The sequence below is a fragment of the Brachycentrus maculatus genome, unplaced genomic scaffold (assembly GCF_059751285.1).
Source record: "Brachycentrus maculatus isolate JH-2025_06_01 unplaced genomic scaffold, ASM5975128v1 h1tg000117l, whole genome shotgun sequence".
Classification (NCBI taxonomy): Eukaryota; Metazoa; Arthropoda; class Insecta; order Trichoptera; family Brachycentridae; genus Brachycentrus; species Brachycentrus maculatus.
The window spans coordinates 2,904,075-2,922,784 of record NW_028280870.1 but is presented as its reverse complement, the minus strand read 5'-3'; the positions used below and the strand labels follow the sequence as shown (position 1 = coordinate 2,922,784).

General features: G+C 34.4%; 1 protein-coding gene across 1 annotated transcript in view; it reads left to right on the top strand.

Moving 5' to 3' along the window:
- Window positions 1-18,488, top strand: part of LOC148309857 (uncharacterized) — a 48,735-nt gene extending 30,247 nt beyond the window's left edge. Inside the window, exons 3-12 of the mRNA XM_088259385.1 lie at window positions 5,211-5,429; window positions 8,606-8,757; window positions 9,725-9,977; window positions 10,563-10,817; window positions 12,168-12,317; window positions 15,300-15,451; window positions 15,599-15,644; window positions 16,273-16,471; window positions 17,473-17,616; window positions 18,223-18,488. Coding sequence (XP_088115511.1) covers window positions 5,211-5,429; window positions 8,606-8,757; window positions 9,725-9,977; window positions 10,563-10,817; window positions 12,168-12,317; window positions 15,300-15,451; window positions 15,599-15,644; window positions 16,273-16,471; window positions 17,473-17,616; window positions 18,223-18,230 — 1,578 coding nt within the window. The 3' untranslated portion in view covers window positions 18,231-18,488. The remainder of the gene's footprint in view (window positions 1-5,210; window positions 5,430-8,605; window positions 8,758-9,724; window positions 9,978-10,562; window positions 10,818-12,167; window positions 12,318-15,299; window positions 15,452-15,598; window positions 15,645-16,272; window positions 16,472-17,472; window positions 17,617-18,222) is intronic.
- Window positions 18,489-18,710: the final 222 nt, after the last annotated feature.

Sequence of the window (18,710 nt, the reverse complement as noted above, 5' to 3'; positions counted from 1 at the left end):
GGAATGTGCTCTCCTGGATTACGTAGGTACTTTTTGTGATCCAATTATAAAATTCCACATTTGTACCCACATTTGCAAAGAGAACTTGGTGCGGGTCGAGAAGCAGGGAGGGGGGGAAAAACAAAATAGATTTTTGAATGGGAGATGGATTACAACCAGTTAGCTTTAAGTGCTACCATATGTTTTCTGATTTATATCTAAAACACATCTATATGCTTTTTGCTTCGCCTGCAAAGCGGTCCGATTTTTTTTCGATTTTTATATATTTTTATAACGGGTATTTATTTTGGATTAAAAACAATTTTAATCGAAGAAGATATAATAGCGTTAAAAATTACGACAATCAATTTAAAAAATATGATATTTTCCTAATAATTTCATATCATCTGAATTTGTGCATATTCAACGCAATATATACCATATTCCGATATATTTCACAATACTTACAGGTGACTAAATTTATATATATATATATATATATATATAAATATATATATATAAATATATATATATATATATATATATATATATATATATATATATATATATATATATATATATTTATATATATATATATATATATATGTATATATATATATATATATATATATATATATATATATATATATATATATATATATATATAATATATATATATATATATATATATATATATATATATATATATATATATATATATATATATATATATATATATATATATATATATATATATATACATTTTTATATATACATACACATATTGGTAATATATGGTTAATTTGGTGTGTATATATATATATATATATATATATATATATATATATATATATATATATATATATATATATATATATATATATTTTAATCCATTTATTTTTATTTATAATTTTGAATTAAATTTTAATATCCCTAAATCCCTAAATTCGTAAAGCCTTAAGCCTCATCGTTCACTTATGATAACCTCGATTCATACAAACCCCCGGACACCGACTAGTTATAAGTTTAGTGATAGAAGTGAAGTATGTAAGTGTAAAGTAAGAAAGTTTTTGCCAAGAAAATAAGTTAACTCGTAGATTTAAAATCAACTACCCATATAACTTCATTGCTAACTCTTGAATCATTGAATTGTATAAATTTTGAGGTATCTCAACCTGATATGAAACATGTATCGTTCTTCCCTTTTTTTATTTTTTTATGAATTGTATAAAGTCGAGATAGCGAGTGCTTTTGCCTAGAATATTGCACTCGAGAACAACTTGAAATTATAGTTACTTTAAACATAAATAGCAAACTCACTCACAAGTAGGAATAGTCTATGAAACATTTGAGCCTATGTAGGAACGCGATAAGCGGTGTTGCATAAGCCGCAGCCAGATTTCAGAGTCACTCGGACGTTAGGTTATTCCGAGTAACTCTGAATCTGATTTAGCTAAAATGATACAAAGTATTTTGTTAGTGTGAACATCGCTAAAGTGTGCGCCATTCCGTCACACTTATCGACTGACGGTCAAGGCTTATTTGTAAGTTCGGCCTATTTCCTTGACCTACATATATCGACGTTCATTGACAATTTGGTTTTGATGAAGAACAAATCAATCTGTATCGTACTTATGCACTTACAACATGACCCTTTTCGCGCTGCATTCATTTATACAATATCATACATACAAAGATATGTATTCGATTAGCATATTTACAAAATTTACAAAAGCAAGGGGTAAAGAGAAACATTTCAACATTCATTTCATTTACAAAATAAAAACGAAATTTCATTTTGGATTCTTTATTACATTTTACAAATAAGTTATATATTTTATTTAAGGTAGTTTATGTAATTTATTTCAGGGAGAGGTCAAAGTTTCGATTGGAAATAAATCTAGTTTTCCTATTTCAACGAATCTCGATATTTCCAATCTCTTTTGTATAATTTTCTAACAACTCTGCATTGAATATTTACACCTATTCAAATAGTCTCTCTAGACAAATTCAACTGTGCAAACACCTATTTGTAGAATCAAGAATAATTACCCTGTTTTTTACATTGTGGTATGGTAAGGATTATTTCATGTACTCGTATATTCATGTAAGCAAAGTTATGAAAAGTACTCCGTAAATATTGAATACATTTGAAACGGTATTGCCAATCAATGATATTATAATGTTACACGATTTCCGCTAAAACACAAAATCAGAAAATATTTTTCTAAATGCGAATGCTAATAGGCTTTTAGATTCGCTTTAAACCACTTCTATGTAAATTTCCACATTTAAGTTTGCCGGAAAGCTCTGACGTTTATTCAGTTAATTAAAGAAAATAAAAAGCTATTCTTCATTGTTTATTAAAGCACATTTTGAGTACAGCCAGTGGCGGACAGTCGAGTATTAAACTGGGAACTCCTCTACACTCTGGGATCAGTGCGATGAAGTGTGGGCCAATAATATAATCTACCTGTCTCCACTCGCCGGACGAACTTTCTAATATAATTCAGGCAATATTTCAGCTGAAATCTACAACAGTTAATGAGCTTTTTAAAACGTTTCATAAGGGATATTATTTTATCAAGGGGATTTAATTAAGGTAATATTTTGATACACCGAATTAATTCAATTTACCAACACATTTCAATACCTCCAAATCTTTGTACCTACACAATTACTGGATATATATATATATATATATATATATATATATATATATATATATATATATATATATATATATATATATATATATATATATATATATATATATATATATATATATATATATATATATATATATATATATAAATATATATATATATATATATATATATATATATATATATATATATATATATATATATATATATATATATATATACATCCTTAAAAGAAAGAGACTTAACGGTTGTTTTTAAAGTTACGCAACTCTTTCAAACGCACCTTCGAGTTACATGTTCATCAGCTGTGTTTGCATACATGTTTGTATGAATGTTTGCAGCTCCTAATGACGTCACACCTGACATGTTTTCCCTCCATTTAATATACGAATAGTTTAATTCTTTTTACGAGTATCTCCCTAATTTCTCGATACATTTCCATGGGGATAAAACCATGGGCGCCCGCGGGTAGGGAGGGGCAAGGGGGGCACTCGCTCCACCTGGATTGATTGAAAATAGTCAAATAATGCTACTTTTATTTTAAATCACTTCACGATTGTTCTAACGACATGATTTGTTCTTGCTTACTTCTTAAAAAGACGTGCTTACCGTGTGTGATACTTGAAATATGATATCACGCTGAGGAATTAGATAATAATAAGTTTAATTAAGTGTTTCAATCTGAATATATTTAAACAATTAGATCCATTTAGTTTTTTTTTTACTTTTTTTTAAATAGTGAACATTGAAATTACTAGTAATTTTCCCAAAAAAAAAAAAAATCTTAAAACGAATTAAATTAAGAGTCAAGTTCTTGAACTTATTCGTTTTAATGTACCAATATTTTCATGTTTTACATTATGCAATTATAAATAAGCTTTAGTTGAAATGGTTGAATTATGGGTACTTTATTCATATTAAAAGTTGCAGTAAGCTTTAATACTGAGCAGTTTCGCTTAATAAAGGGATTATAGGAGTACTCTGTCCTCCGTGACACGGGAGAAAGGTAGAGAGGGCATGATGTATATATATATATATATATATATATATATATATATATATACGTATTTAGTCCTGACACAGTGATAGAATATCGTCACCGAGTTTTAAATACATAATTATAATAACCTAATCATTTTACTGACATAATTTTTATGACTTTTTTAGCATGACTTTTACGTTGAAAATATGAGTTTTTTATAGGGATTAAGTTTTGTCAGTTTCGTAGTGTAGTAGTTAGCGCGTTTGACTGCCGTTTTATCTCGGGTTCAATTCACAGGGGATTGATATAAGCCCTGTAAATTATAATAATAATACCTTATATACTAATATCAACCTTATATACTAATAGATACTACCGAGAACTTAAATATCAAACGACGTATTAATTATAAAACATGAGTTTCAAAAATTTGACTTGTCAATCATGAGTGGAAAGTCAAATATTACTCGTGTATAATGTGATAACTTAAACTATCCTTTGACAGGTCGTAAGCCCAGTAAATACCCAGACTTCCATGGTCATCTTCATCTTTATTGTGATATCAATATAAATAACTCCTCAGTGGATAAACTGAATAGTTTATTTTATATTTTCATTCATGACAGTTAATTATTATTTTGTCGTTTTTCATAAATTACTTAATAAGTATTCAATTATTTCAGTAAAAAACAACAAAGTAAATATTAAATTATTTCAGTAAAAAAACAACAAAAATAATTTGTTGTTGTTTTTTTACTTCTATCTTTGTCTCCTCTTATATCCTATATTAATTATTATCACAATCTATTTTGTGAGTGGAGGCTTAGTAAAAAAATAATAACAAAAAAAAATTGACAAACCCAGAGAAATTTTGTGAATATCAGTTTTAATTAGTGTTTTTTTTAAGCGTATGTCTGAATATTCCACCACTGTGCTCTTCCAGTGCTCCGGGTGAGGGGGGGGGGGGCAGGGGGGTCCAGGGCCAGTTACTGACAAAAGGGTTTATGGAAATTCGCCCGATGTTTTGTTGAAAGGAATCGTGTTTTGTTGTATTCTTTATCCAGGAATAAATTAATTTTTTAGACAAAAAATCCGACTCGAGTCCTCTTGCGGAATATCTCCAACGTCCGCATAAATAAAAACAATTCCGGAGATTATTATGAATTTAAAATTATTGTCAACCTTCTGTATTTGCATTTACTCGAAAATTATTTTTGAATATCATTTAAATGGGTATTCAAAAGGGTTTTTACGATCATTTCTGGTCTAATCCATATTTCTCTATGCTGCTGAAACATGGACCATAAAAGCAGCGGAAAGGAGAAAAATTGACGTTTTCTAAATGTAGTGTCGGAGGCGTATGCTCCGAATTCCATGGACAGCTAGACGAGCCAACGAGTCCACGCGCCAGGAACTACACTTGGATGGCTTGCCTCTGACCAATGTCTGTACATATCAGATTCTTTATTTTACTTTTTAATTTATGTAGATATAATATGATGTACACATTCATGAAATTTATTGGATAATTGAATTATAATTAATTTCCTAGAGGGTGATTATTTATTTTCTGTCTCGTCCAGCTGTACCCGCAGCCGGCGGGGTCGGAGTTCGACACGTGGCCGGGCACGCCGCCCGAGTACGACCCGCTGCACGACCCGCACCTGCGCGCCTTCCTGCGCCACTGCCGCTCCCTGCAGCTGCCCGCGCTGCCGCCCTGCTCGCTGCAGCAGTACAACGAGCACCGCCGCCGCCAGCACGTCATCCGCGCCAAGCAGATCAAGATGGAGATGGCGAGGAGGGTGAGTACCGGCCGCTGTGCCCGCGCTGTGAGCACCGCTCGCACTGCTACACCGCTCACAGTGCTCACACCCTAACTGCAGCGGTGCAACGGGACCAATTAAATGTGAGAAGCTTGTGGCTTGGGTTTAAAGAAAATTCTTGCTCAGCACGTTTGACTTGACAGTGTGCTAAAAGTCCCGATAAAATAAATGTGAATGATTTTTCATTCTAATATGATTTTTATGATTTTTCATTCATGCTCACCCCCTTCAAAGAACGTCATAAATCAAAAAACTTGATTTTTAGGAGAACGTTTTCAATGTTTAAAAATATAATAAAATGTATTAAAAATAAATATCAAGCCACTTATTAAACTTTTTTACTGTACACCAGATCTTTTGAGGTAAAACCTGAAGGTTTTTTCTCCTTTTGAAAAATATATAGTATATTTCAAAAAATAATTAAATAATACCTTTTCTTCAAAATGCAAAAACAACACTTCTGCCCTGTAGCGGGTAAATATTAAGTAAAAAATATGCCTCTTTTTTTGGGATATAGTACATTTTCTTGGCATTCCGAAAACATGCACAGCTGAAACTTTACGATTTTTGATTAATGACGTTCTTGAAAAGAGAGAGCGATATATGTATATTAAATATCATCTTAAACTTTTACCTCAAGCGCAGGGCTGTTACTTTTACCTTGGTGTAATTAATGATCATGGTAACACTGCATCACTAAGATCCAGCGCCCTATACACATTGGTTGCGGATAAGGGCATAAGAAATTAACTTTTTTTAATTTATTTAAAAAGTTATATTTTCCGAAATGAGTGTCCATAAAAGTAAATGGCATCGGATAAAAACGCTACGTTCGTTACAAAATCCTAGTTAATAGCAAACCTTCTACGAGATGGAAGTAGCAAGGGGGGAGAATCACAAGGGCGATGGCAGCTCCATCAACAACTACAGCTACTTATTTCAGGGTTGGAATTACAGTGAAAAGATAAAGTGTTGAGTATAGATAATTTTAACTTCATTTCTAGACTAAGTATAGCATTTTGAAAAAGGTTGTCGCTCAGGTTGTTGCCAGTAAGTTTATTTTATCGAAAAGATAATGTAAATGAATATTCTGACCAGATAGAAGTTAATGTTATCTACCGTTGAAAACAAATATTTTTCTTCAAAAATGGCAACTTTAAAATTCAAAAAGAGAAAGTCATTAGAAATAAAAATACAAAAAAAAACAAAATTATCCATACTTTATAGATTTATACTAGATTCGTGATATAAAGTTATATTAGATACTTTGAAGGTTATTTCTTTAAAAAAATGTTAAACCGTTAACTTTTATGTGAAATAGAAGCCTAGGACAACAATCATATACAGAAGTTAACGCTATAGCATATATTCACAATCAAGAAATATTAACTTTTCTTCTATTCGGTAAAAAAAACACACACACACATATCAATTCTGTTTTTCGGTAACGTGAACTTTTCAATGAATCTTATCAACGGCTGGTTTTAAAACGCCGGTCATTTGAAGTAAAAGTGAAGGTAAGTTATTTACTTTACGTAGTTGAAACGTAAACTTTCATATGTAATCTGATGTAGTTAAAAGTCAACACATTAACTACGCAGTATAGAGAACTTTGGGACTGTCAGGAAGTTAATGATACCGTCAAGAAAATTAATATTTTTTACCAAATAAAAGTAAAATTTGAGTTATCTTTACTAGGCAGTTGACGCGCTATCTTTCGACTGTAATTCCCGCCCTGAGAGCAACTAACTGTTAACTATACACCAACACCAGTCCGCCGATTGAACGACATAAATCTCGCAAATTGATTCCATCTCTTGTAATGAGAACGAGCGAAGTAAAACAATGGATCAGCCACATCAACAGTAACTGGCGGCTTTATGAGTTCCACTTCGTATCACGTGTTAACCTTTTACTAACGAAATAACTAACTTGTGTCAACGATTACTTTATGCTAGAACTAGTTTAAGGAAGAAAACAAAGATCATTATTTCTATGGACCTAAGAACGTTTTATTCACAACATTTTGGGTGTATCCAAATCCTTGTATACTACTTCTTCTTCTTCTTTTTCTACAATAGATCCTAAGGATCTGTCTGTGCCTCCGCTTGTAGCTCTTGGGAGGTTGACTCCCAGCTGTCTTTCCACCTTTTTAGAGGTCTGCCTGGGGGTCTGCGCCCTTCAGGGATTCCTTGAAGGGCGATACGTAGAAGTCTGTCATCTGACATTCTGTTTACATGATCATTCCAGTATCGCCTTCGTTGTCGTCCCCACCTCACGATATCATCTGTCTTACACATGCTCCGGATGTCGGTATTTCTTACTCGCTCTCGCAATGTGTTTCCGGTTAGGGATCGGCTCTTATGGGATTGAGACAAGAGCAGATACTTATTTTATACAAAATCTGAGTTATTTTTACATTTTACAAATAAGCTTCGTAAAAGTAGAAAATCTTTTTTTTTGACATCTCAACATAGGTGAAGAAGAATAAGGAAGTCTAGACATTTACGGGGCTTACGACTGTCATAGGCTGGTTTAAGATTCGAAACATAGAACATTAGGTTTAAAATTCGAAACATAGTACTTTGAACAATATATTTAAAAGTTCCAAGAAATTGAGTGGTGTGGTTGTAAATCATGGATAGAATTGGTGAATGTTACACGAGTGGAAAGTGATAACTTAAACCAGCCTATGACGGTCGTAAGCCCCGTAAATGCCTAGACTCCCATATTCTTCATCATCTATGTTGAGATGTCAAAAATGTAAAAACAAACGTGTTAATAACGCTTTTTACAGAAGAAAAAAATTGTTTCGAGGCGTACAAACCTTTCCGTCAGGACAATCACTACACCAGCATCAGAACAGCGAACACCACCATAGCAAGCTTAAAAAACATAGACAATAGCAATATTAACAAACAAAATATTAATCACATGCGTTATTAGAAGGACCAAAGACGAAAGTGCACTAAAGGAGATCAAAGAGGAGGAAGTGGATTTTTGGTATCGCGTTTTAACCAATGATATCAAATCAAACAGAGGACTATACGAGACTAAATATTTTTTTCGTAAAATCTCCTGTTATCGTAATTCAACCACTGGTCCTAAATACAATAGTAATAATTTGTTTAGTCTCTGAAAACTTCCTTTTACAGGATCAACTAGGCAGAGACGCTTTACTGTTCAAAAAGGTGATGGAAGAAAAAGAAAAGCGAAGGATACGTTTCTTTAAGGATGAGAAAGCGAGAGAAAATATGCGGCGGGTGATGGAGGAGCAAGAAGAGGAGCGTAAAGAAAAAGAAAGAGAGTATGTTGAACAAAAATACCAACCAATATTTTTCAGTGGTGACATTCGCTCTTTAAAAAATCACTTGGGAAAATATTATTTTTCAAAAAACATCTCGCTTCTTTATTTTAATAAAAACATGCCAAATAATTAGTAAAAAAATAATTGCTATTTTATTTTTAAGTCCGCTTCAATCTTCATTCACTATCTTTACTTGGTAACACGTTGCTGTGGCTCAGTCTGGTTAAATGGAAAAGAAGGAAAAGGAATAGGACACATGTCCAATATGTCAAATTTCACAAGTGTTCACAGGCATTGTGAAATATCCATACGATATTTTAGCAGCTGTCAAGAAACACGCTGTCCGTTTAATGTTTAGTATTGCGTTTGTTTCTTTACGTTCAATAGATGACGCTGCCATTTAGATAAAAAATATTTTTCAAAAAAACATTTTTTTAGTGGTTGACACGTTTAAATACCGTGCTGAAGGTCCCGGGATCAAATAAATTTCACTATTTTTTATTCTTATTTTTATTTAACATCACTCTGAACTGGTACCCGAAGCTCAGGACTAATCACCTCGTCTTTACGTGATTAGCGATCATGATAACCCTGCGTCAATGCGAAGAAGTGCCCTATGCATGATTGAGTGTGCGTAAGAGTAAAAAGAATACGTAGAAGAATTTTATTTGCAGCTTATAAAGCCATTTTTTTCAGTAGACAGAATTCTATTTTTTTTTCGAAATATTATCCTATCGTCTAAATCATTATAAATAACTAACAACTCATGGGATTTTTTCATGATTAAATTAATATTTCAAAGCCTCATAGCTCGTGACAGCAATAACGTTTGAGAGCTGATGAAAATTGCGTGTATTCGTATCTTGAAATCTCGGAAAGAATAATCTGTAAAAATTTGATGACATCATTTACTTCACCGCTCAATTAAATAAAACTAATAATATCCATTTCTTTTCTCTCCCCATAGGTTGATGGAAAGACAGAAGAACTTGGAACTGAGGATAATAAGGGTCCAGGAGATGAAGGAAGAGAGGAAGCAGGAAACGGCGAGGAGGGCCCGCGCTCGGCAGGAAGTCATCAGGAAGAGAGTGGAAGCCAGTCGGGAAATAGCCATGATGAAGAAGGTGAAGAATCTCAAACGGATGCGGCTGGAAGACATTAGGATGAAGAAGAGCCTCCAACAAGCGAGAGACGACAGAATCAGGAAGCGACAAGAAGAGGTAAGAAAATCAATCTGCTTTCCATTTCATACCAGTGTTATTCCCGCGGAACCCAGTCGGGGCATTTTGATATCGGCGACCAAAAAAAGTCATTGATACCCAAAAATTATAAAGTTTTGAAATACTAACCATTGTATAATTATATTTACAGGCTAACGACATCGTAGGCTGGTTGAAGTGATCACTTTATACTTGTGTAACATACACCATTCTACCCATGATTGTCAGCCACTCTGCTTAGTAAAAGTCACTCATGAAAATTGGTTGACGATGGATATGGGTATGTTGAAATCGACATTGTTAGCTGTCAGCGCCGATATCGCGTGAGTTCACTCACTAGTGAACTCATATGTGCAGTGTAATGCGAATAATGATATATGTAGGAGTTCCAAAAATATTTGTAGTGTGGTTGTCATATATGGGTAGAATAGTGAATGTTACACTGTGTAAAGCCTATGATAGATTGTAAGCCCTGTAAATACCCAGACTTCCATATTCTTCTTCATTTACATATACTGGGATCTCAAAAAAAAGTAATATATCAATTGCCATTTTAGTTTTGACTAATATTTGAGGGTATTTCAGGACCTGCGCCGCTGGAACTCGCTGTGGCGCTCGCAACAGGAGCGGCTCGCGCGGCGCGCGGCCATGCTGCGCGCCTACTCGGAGGACGCGGCGCGGCGCGTGGCCGAGGACCTGCGGCGGCACGCCGTCACGCAGGCGGACCGCGACCGGCAGCTCGGTGTCATCCAGCGCACCAACATGGGGGCGCGCGCGGACCCGGAGCGCCACTACGCGCGCCAACTGCGCCACACCCTCGCCGCCAGGTGGAGGGACGAGGCGAGCACACTCATTCACCCATTCGATCCTAGATAACTTACTAACCACTCACTCATTCAATCCTAGATAATTGATAAACACTTCTCTCTCATTCAATCTTAAATAACTGACAAACCACTCTCTCATTCAAATTTAGATAACTGACAAACACTTCTCTCTCATTCAATCCTAGATAACTAACTAAATACTCACACATTTAGTCCTAGGTAACTAACCACTCACTCATTCAATCCTAGATAACCAACTAACCACTAACTCATTCAATCCTAGATAACCAACTAACCACTAACTCATTCAATCCTAGATAACCAACTAACCACTCACTTATTCATTTCTAGATAACTGACAAACACTTCTTTCTCATTCAATCTTAAATAACTGACAAACCACTGTCTCATTCAAATTTAGATAACTGACAAACACTTCTCTCTCATTCAATCTTAAATAACTGACAAACCAGTCTCTCATCAATCCTAAATAACTGACCCACTCCCTCTAGATAACTTACTGACCATCACACTGCTTCTTCGCAAGGGGAGGCAAGAAGAACAAAACCGCCATACCGATCTGTCTTTGCAAACATCCTTCGCCTCTTCAACATACATGCATCTCCTCATACATACTCACTGATTATTTCAACTTCTGACCTGACCACGCCCAATTATTTGACAAACTTGATGATGCCAAGTCTTCCTCTGCTCCTGTTTCCAACTTCATTCACCTTATAAATTTGTTTTACCGCTCTTTCTTCATTCATTCGTTCCACATGCACAAACCATCTCAATGCACCTTTCTTAATTTTGTCGATGATGCTTAGTAATTTTTCGACTTCTGACCTGACCAATTCACCTTATAAATTTGTCTTACCATTCATTCTTCACCCATTCTTTCCGCGTGTCCAAGATCTTGAATTATCTATGTGCCAAGTGATGTGAATCTTGAATCGACCAATAGAAAAGATAATGCACCAGAGACAGTTCATATAATATTACACAGGTAAGTACTATTATAAAAATGCTGATAGAAAATCTCTCATGTTAAAATTAATTTATGATTTTTCTCTCTAATATTTATTTAACACCAGCCTAGACCTAAAGTTAGACCCTAAGGTAGGTACCTTAAGCACTTGAGTATTTAACTGTGCTCTTACAAAATAACAATCAATATAACAATATAATAATCAATATAACTACATTGGCTTTGTGCAGAACCCTATGGCCCATTAGGTTTGCATAAAAGTTAGTAAAAATATTGTTTGATGTTGTGTTGTTTAGTATTAATTCAATTTTGTATTTTTCCTTGTAAATAAGACATGACCAGAATAAGAGACAGTCATGTTTGATAGTGCAGCAGGAGCAGCCGGCCCTCAGGAAAGAGAAGAAACCGTACCCGGCGCGCTCGGTGCTACGGGAGGCGGTGCACAGCGGAGTGTGCGGCCGCAGCCCCTCTGCCCAGACCCTGGACCGCGCCGAGCATTGGATGAAGCAGTGGCAGAATGTGGTACGTTCCCACTTCAGGCGACTCTCTATTTTTTAAAGTTTTATTTGGTAAATACCACTATTTCTTAAAATCTATTGTGACACATTTTTCGATGTATTCCACATCATTTTAAAGATAGTATGCTTCACGGTGCAATATTCTCCGTACGCAATACGGCGTTTAAAAATGATGCGGAATGCATCGAAACATGTGCCACCATAAATTTTAAGGAACAGTGGTATTTACCAAGTAAAACTTAAATTAAAAATGGATAGATTTTACCACAATGTGACTGCCGAATCAATTAATGACATACTCTCTTTATACTTTGGATATGATGCAATGTCTCCATGCATAAATATGTACCAAAAAGTCATATATCAATCAGTAAACAATACTATTTATTTCTGGGTAAGTTGTATCTATAGCGCCATCAAAGAAGACAAAAAAAAAATGCATACACAGATTATAACTCTAAACACAACATTGATATAAAACCAATCTAAAATCAGTGGTAAAACAAAGTTATTTTTCAAGTTATAAAACAGAAAGTCACAAAGTTAGTCCTACAAATATTAATTATCCATACTCCGATGTTTGGAGATTTTAAGCTACGTACACAAGCAATACATCTGTGTTAGTATGTATTATATCTAAGTCAAATCTGATGGCGTTAGTTATAAAAGCACAAAATAGCAGTTGAAAGAAAAGATATAAAGGACTGAAAAAGAAATTTTTCCAAATAGACATTTTCTTATTTTTGTCATTTTTTTTTACTTTAGGTAAAATTCATTTGGCATTCAATTTGATCATCTCAAGTAGTTGTCACGGAAATATAATCCAAGAGCCTTTTTAAAAAATCACACACTTGTAATTTTTATAGTCAGTTTAGTAGGTACTGAGAAAAAGACCATTGGAAAGGTCAACCAGTACCAAAATCGCTCTAATATCAAATCTACATATAGTATAATGTACCAACATCTATCTTGAAAAGCAAGGGAAAGCACTAAAGATTCATTGATTCCATAGTCAGGTTGCTAGGATAGAAAAGGAATTACTAAAAAACGATATGTTATGTGGAGCAATGGAAAGTGTTCTCTCCTGAGAAGTGGATAGACTATGATCAGAAAGGTGCATAATGCTTTCAACAAGATAATTAGCTATATTAGAGTCATACAGAATATTAAAAATAGATGGAGATTTTAATTTGCTCAACAAAGACATTTTATATTATTTATATTCAAAGCATTTACTTTGTGGTCAAACATTTTAATTGATATTAGTAATGTTAGTAAATAACCACTCACCGACTACTTCTGTCTACCGGTTTCGAGACGTACCCGTCTCTTCGTCAGGACATACACTACAATTTAACAATCATGCGAACAACACTACACCACACCCACTTAGTACTATTCACATACACTATCACTACACATGCAAAACATGCAGAGCGAGTTGTTAGTCCCACCATGCTTTTGGGAAACTAAATAATAAAGTAAAAATGTAATATAAATATACGCAGGTTGGAAACTATATTAGGATTCAAAGAGAAGGGGGTAGGTTCTGGGAAGTGGGAGGAGTTGAGTTAGGAGCTGATCGGTTCAGTGCTACGTCGAATAAAGGGCTGTATGGAAAATTTATTTGGTTATTTATTAATTGGATGTTATTTTTAATGGATTTTCTAATGTGAAACATTTCCATATTATTTAATTTTAACCCTTTATCATTTGTGTGTAGTATTTTATATTTTACTTATCCTATTTGTAAATAATAAAATAATAAGAATCCTATTTGTAAATAATATGTCTAACAAAGTATCAAAATATTTTCCAAATCACATTAAGCCTGCATTTTATACTAACAATAATATCGGTAAAATCTTATTAAATAATAAAGATAGAAATGACATATTAAATAATTCGGGAGTATATCAATTACAGTGTGATAACTGTACGTCGGTATACGTCGGTAAAACGACACGAAATTTCAATACTCGGATAAAGGAACACATAAGATGCTTAAATAATAATAATTTTTCTGAATTTGCAAATCATTTGATAGAGTCCAATCACGAATTTAATAAAGAAACAGGGGTAAAAATACTACACACAAATGATAAAGGGTTAAAATTAAATAATATGGAAATGTTTCACATTAGAAAATCCATTAAAAATAACATCCAATTAATAAACAACCAAATAAATTTTCCATACAGCCCTTTATTCGACGTAGCACTGAACCGATCAGCTCCTAACTCAACTCCTCCCACTTCCCAGAACCTACCCCCTTCTCTTTGAATCCTAATATAGTTTCCAACCTGCGTATATTTATATTACATTTTTACTTTATTATTTAGTTTCCCAAAAGCATGGTGGGACTAACAACTCGCTCTGCATGTTTTGCATGTGTAGTGATAGTGTATGTGAATAGTACTAAGTGGGTGTGGTGTAGTGTTGTTCGCATGATTGTTAAATTGTAGTGTATGTCCTGACGAAGAGACGGGTACGTCTCGAAACCGGTAGACAGAAGTAGTCGGTGAGTGGTTATTTACTAACATTACTAATATCAATTAAAGACATTTTAATTCAGTACGATATGATATCTATCATATGTTTTTATATGAAAATCAAGCAAATACTATAATTTAGATTTTTTAGAATCTAAAACATCTAAATTATAGTCAAGTATTTATTTATATCTATAATATAGATGATCAATATGTCGGATATTTACGTCAATATAGCAAACATTAGCATACAGCATGAAAAATAAAAGGATAGATTAAGATAGACTTATTTTTGCTGTGTTCAAAAGAAAGTTCTGTAGTATTTTTAAGAATTACGAGTGCGGTGAATATATTATTGGATGTATCATCATCCTTCACTTTAATGGAATACTCCTATAATATTTTCCAGAGGTGAATATTTAAAATCCATTATCTAGTAAAATAAGTTTCAATTATCTATCATACGATTTGATCTTGATGGAATATTATTATAGCCTGACCCAGTACGATCAGCACTGAATGCGGTGTTGGGGCGAACAATCCTGGCTGATACCAAGTTACATGTGAGGACTATGCTGAAAGAAGTGTATGAAAGAGCACTCCGCATTCTCAAAAACATCATCAAAGCTCAAACAGTGTCATTAAAGTAAGTGGCAGATTTTAGAAGTAGAAAAGAAAGCGTCATTGTGAAACAAATAAATTGAGAATACATTATTACAAACATTTCATTTTTGATACGATGCTGAAAATAATCATTTCTCTCACTAATTTCTTTTGATTAATGTTTTTTTAGCCCTATTCAGAGAGTTGTGAAGGGCAAAAAGGAAATTAAAAAACAGGTACGTTTTTACAAATATGCATTCACATAAACATAAAGTTATTTCAGGGTTTATGGTTTTAACAATCCCCCCATGTGATTATGGATGAATGGCCAAAATATATTATTATTAGTCTACCTGTCACATTGGATACATTCTCTTCTTTTAAAACCTCATACGCACCCAATGGTATACCATTATATATAGAACATCTATATATAGAACAATACATTTTATAACCATAACAATACATTTTATTAAGATAGGTCACAAGTCCAGTAAATGTCCATGCAAAAAATATGTTATTGCCTTTGTATAAAAAGACACCTGTCTGTCGAGACGTCTAAAAGTTGTCTCTAGGAGATTGTTGTTTGCTTTGAATTTGATAAATTACCTTTTACTTACTTACTTCAGCCTTCTTGCGTCCAGTATTGAACAAAGGTTTCCTCTTGGACTTCTTCAGTTGTCTGTTAGACACAACTCTTCCAGTGCAGGCCCGCCACTTTTTTAATGTCATCGAACCATCTTGTCTGGGGCCTACCTGCGCTTCTACGTCCTGTTCTAAGTCATGCACTTTTTTCGTCCATCTATCCTCAGACATGTGTGCCACATGACCATTTGATAATTTAATGAAAGGAAAACATTCTAGAGCGAGGCGACCCTGACAGACTCTGCGCAGGACCTGATGACTGACACGCAGGACGCCCGGCGCGCCAGCTCCCCGCTAGAGCAGGCGCTGGTGCGGTCGCGCCGGGTCATGACGGAGGTTATCTCGGAGCACGCGCACCGTGCACTGGACACCACCACGCTCACCATCTCCACGCTGCCAAAACTGCCCAAGGAACCAAGTAAAATACCCAATTTCTTTAGTTTTTTAAGAGGGATCAATCCACCCCTTTGGTGGTCTTCCCGGGAGTCGTATACCATGGGGTTAGTCATGTAGTGCAATGTGGGGGAGTCTGGATGGTTCTATTCTCCTCACATGCGCATATCATTTGCATTTTAACAATATAATATAATATATTACAAGTAAACAAAATATTCTATTATATTTAAATATAAAATATCCCACTGAGGCATGGCCTGTGTATGGGAAATTGTCTTTTTCATTGTCTTCCTACCTAACAACATCTTCAATCCCGCATATTTCTCTTATCCTGTTGTTCCTTATTCTATCTCGTAGACTCTTGCCTAATATACTCCTTAGAGTCTTCATTTCTGACACTCTTAATGCGTTTTTGTTTTAAGTTGTTAAGCAGCTGCTTAAGGTTACCCAAAAAAACCTAGAATCTAGAATCTGAAAGCTCCCGCCACATTCCCAGGTCTGGTCTATACCAGTTTCTATAAACTCTTGGTTTCCATTCAGACCCATCCATTTGACATTTTTATTGAATCTTTTATTGGTATTTAATCATTCATATAAGGTTTATAGCGATCAAAGATCAAAATGATTACTAATGCTTTCAAAGTCCCTATCACTGTCAGCGGGGCATGTAAGTTGTAATACTAACTAGTGTGTACAATCCACTACCACGTTCTAATACCCAGGGTGACAGCGGCAGGAAAGTTGATAATCCTACTAGGGGACCGCAAACCCATTAGGAAACCACCTGCACCGACAAGGCAACCTCCCACTCTCTATACCCGCCCCCAAAACCAAAGTCCTAAAGATGAATACCAAGCAACCTAAGCTACGAAAGCGATCAGACTATGGAATGAATTAAAAAGTGTCTGATGACTTTCAGGAAGTATGTAGAACATTTCTGTCCTTTGCACCATTGGGTGCGGATTAGGGCCAGAGGTAGAAGTTTTATACAGATCGTGTTATGTGGCGTGTTTCCATGTTCAGGCAAGGTGACTGAGGATGACAGCCGCATGGCCATGCTGATATGCCACACAAGAGCCAGTGACATCAACCACAATACAGATCTCGTTAGAAGAGCAGCGGAGAAGATCCTCATCTTGGCTCTTCGAATCCTCCAGAAAGAGAGAAGTAAAGCGTAGTTAATTACATATGTAACATCAAAGTCTTAAAATGAACCATAGAGAACACCACACCACTGACTTTGCAAACATTTTTTGCTCCTAATTCAACATTCATGCGGTATGTATGAGGAGATATACATACATACCCTCCGATTATTCCTCTTCGATTCCTGACCATTTTTCAAATATTTGACAAACTCGCTTATGCCAAGTTTTCCTCAGTCTTCCTTTGCTCCTATTTCCAACTACATTCGCCTTGTAAATTTGTTTTACTGTTCTTTCCTCACTCATTCGTTCCACATGTAACACACCTTTAACTTTATTGATAATACTTGTCTCAGCCTTGCATTCATTCCTTATTTCACTATTCGACACTTATCATACACCATTTTGCTGCACATTCGTCTGAGAGATCATATTTTGACAGTTTTCATACTTTAATCCTTATTTTGTCAACTCCATTTATTTGGTTTGGTACCAGGACTCCATTATGTACTACCAGATTAGCTTTTGCTATTATATTTGTAATGCGGAAGTGTTTAATATCAATACATATACAATGCTAGGCCATTTATCGTAATATCTATTTCTAAAATTTACATTTTGTTTCCAGGCAAATGAAGCATTGACATACGGAAAATTCTTACTTGTCCTTTTAATTTTATTGTATTTGATTCCTGTTATAATAATTGTGTGTGTTCTAGAATATTCTAGTTCTGTACGTGTTGGCTAAATTCAACCCAAACAAATTGTCAATTAATTCTAAAGACAAATAAATACATTTTTAGAAGTGTTTTTATTAACATGTTAATTTTATTATATGTACATTATTTCTTCTTTTGTAAAGATATTTTTTTTACACAATAAATTATATACAAAATTTGTTCAATGATTTTATGATTAACTATCCAAATAAATGTTAGTTATGTACTGCTAAATAGAGGGTCGACGAGGTGTGGGCAGAAGACAGATCTCCTGGCTCCAGAATATGCCAGATTGGAAGATCAGGACTGTCTAGAGCTGCCCGAGACAAGGACAATTACTCTCAAGTGATAGTCGATGTCAGGGGGACCTGATGCGACACGAACAGAAGAAGATGTA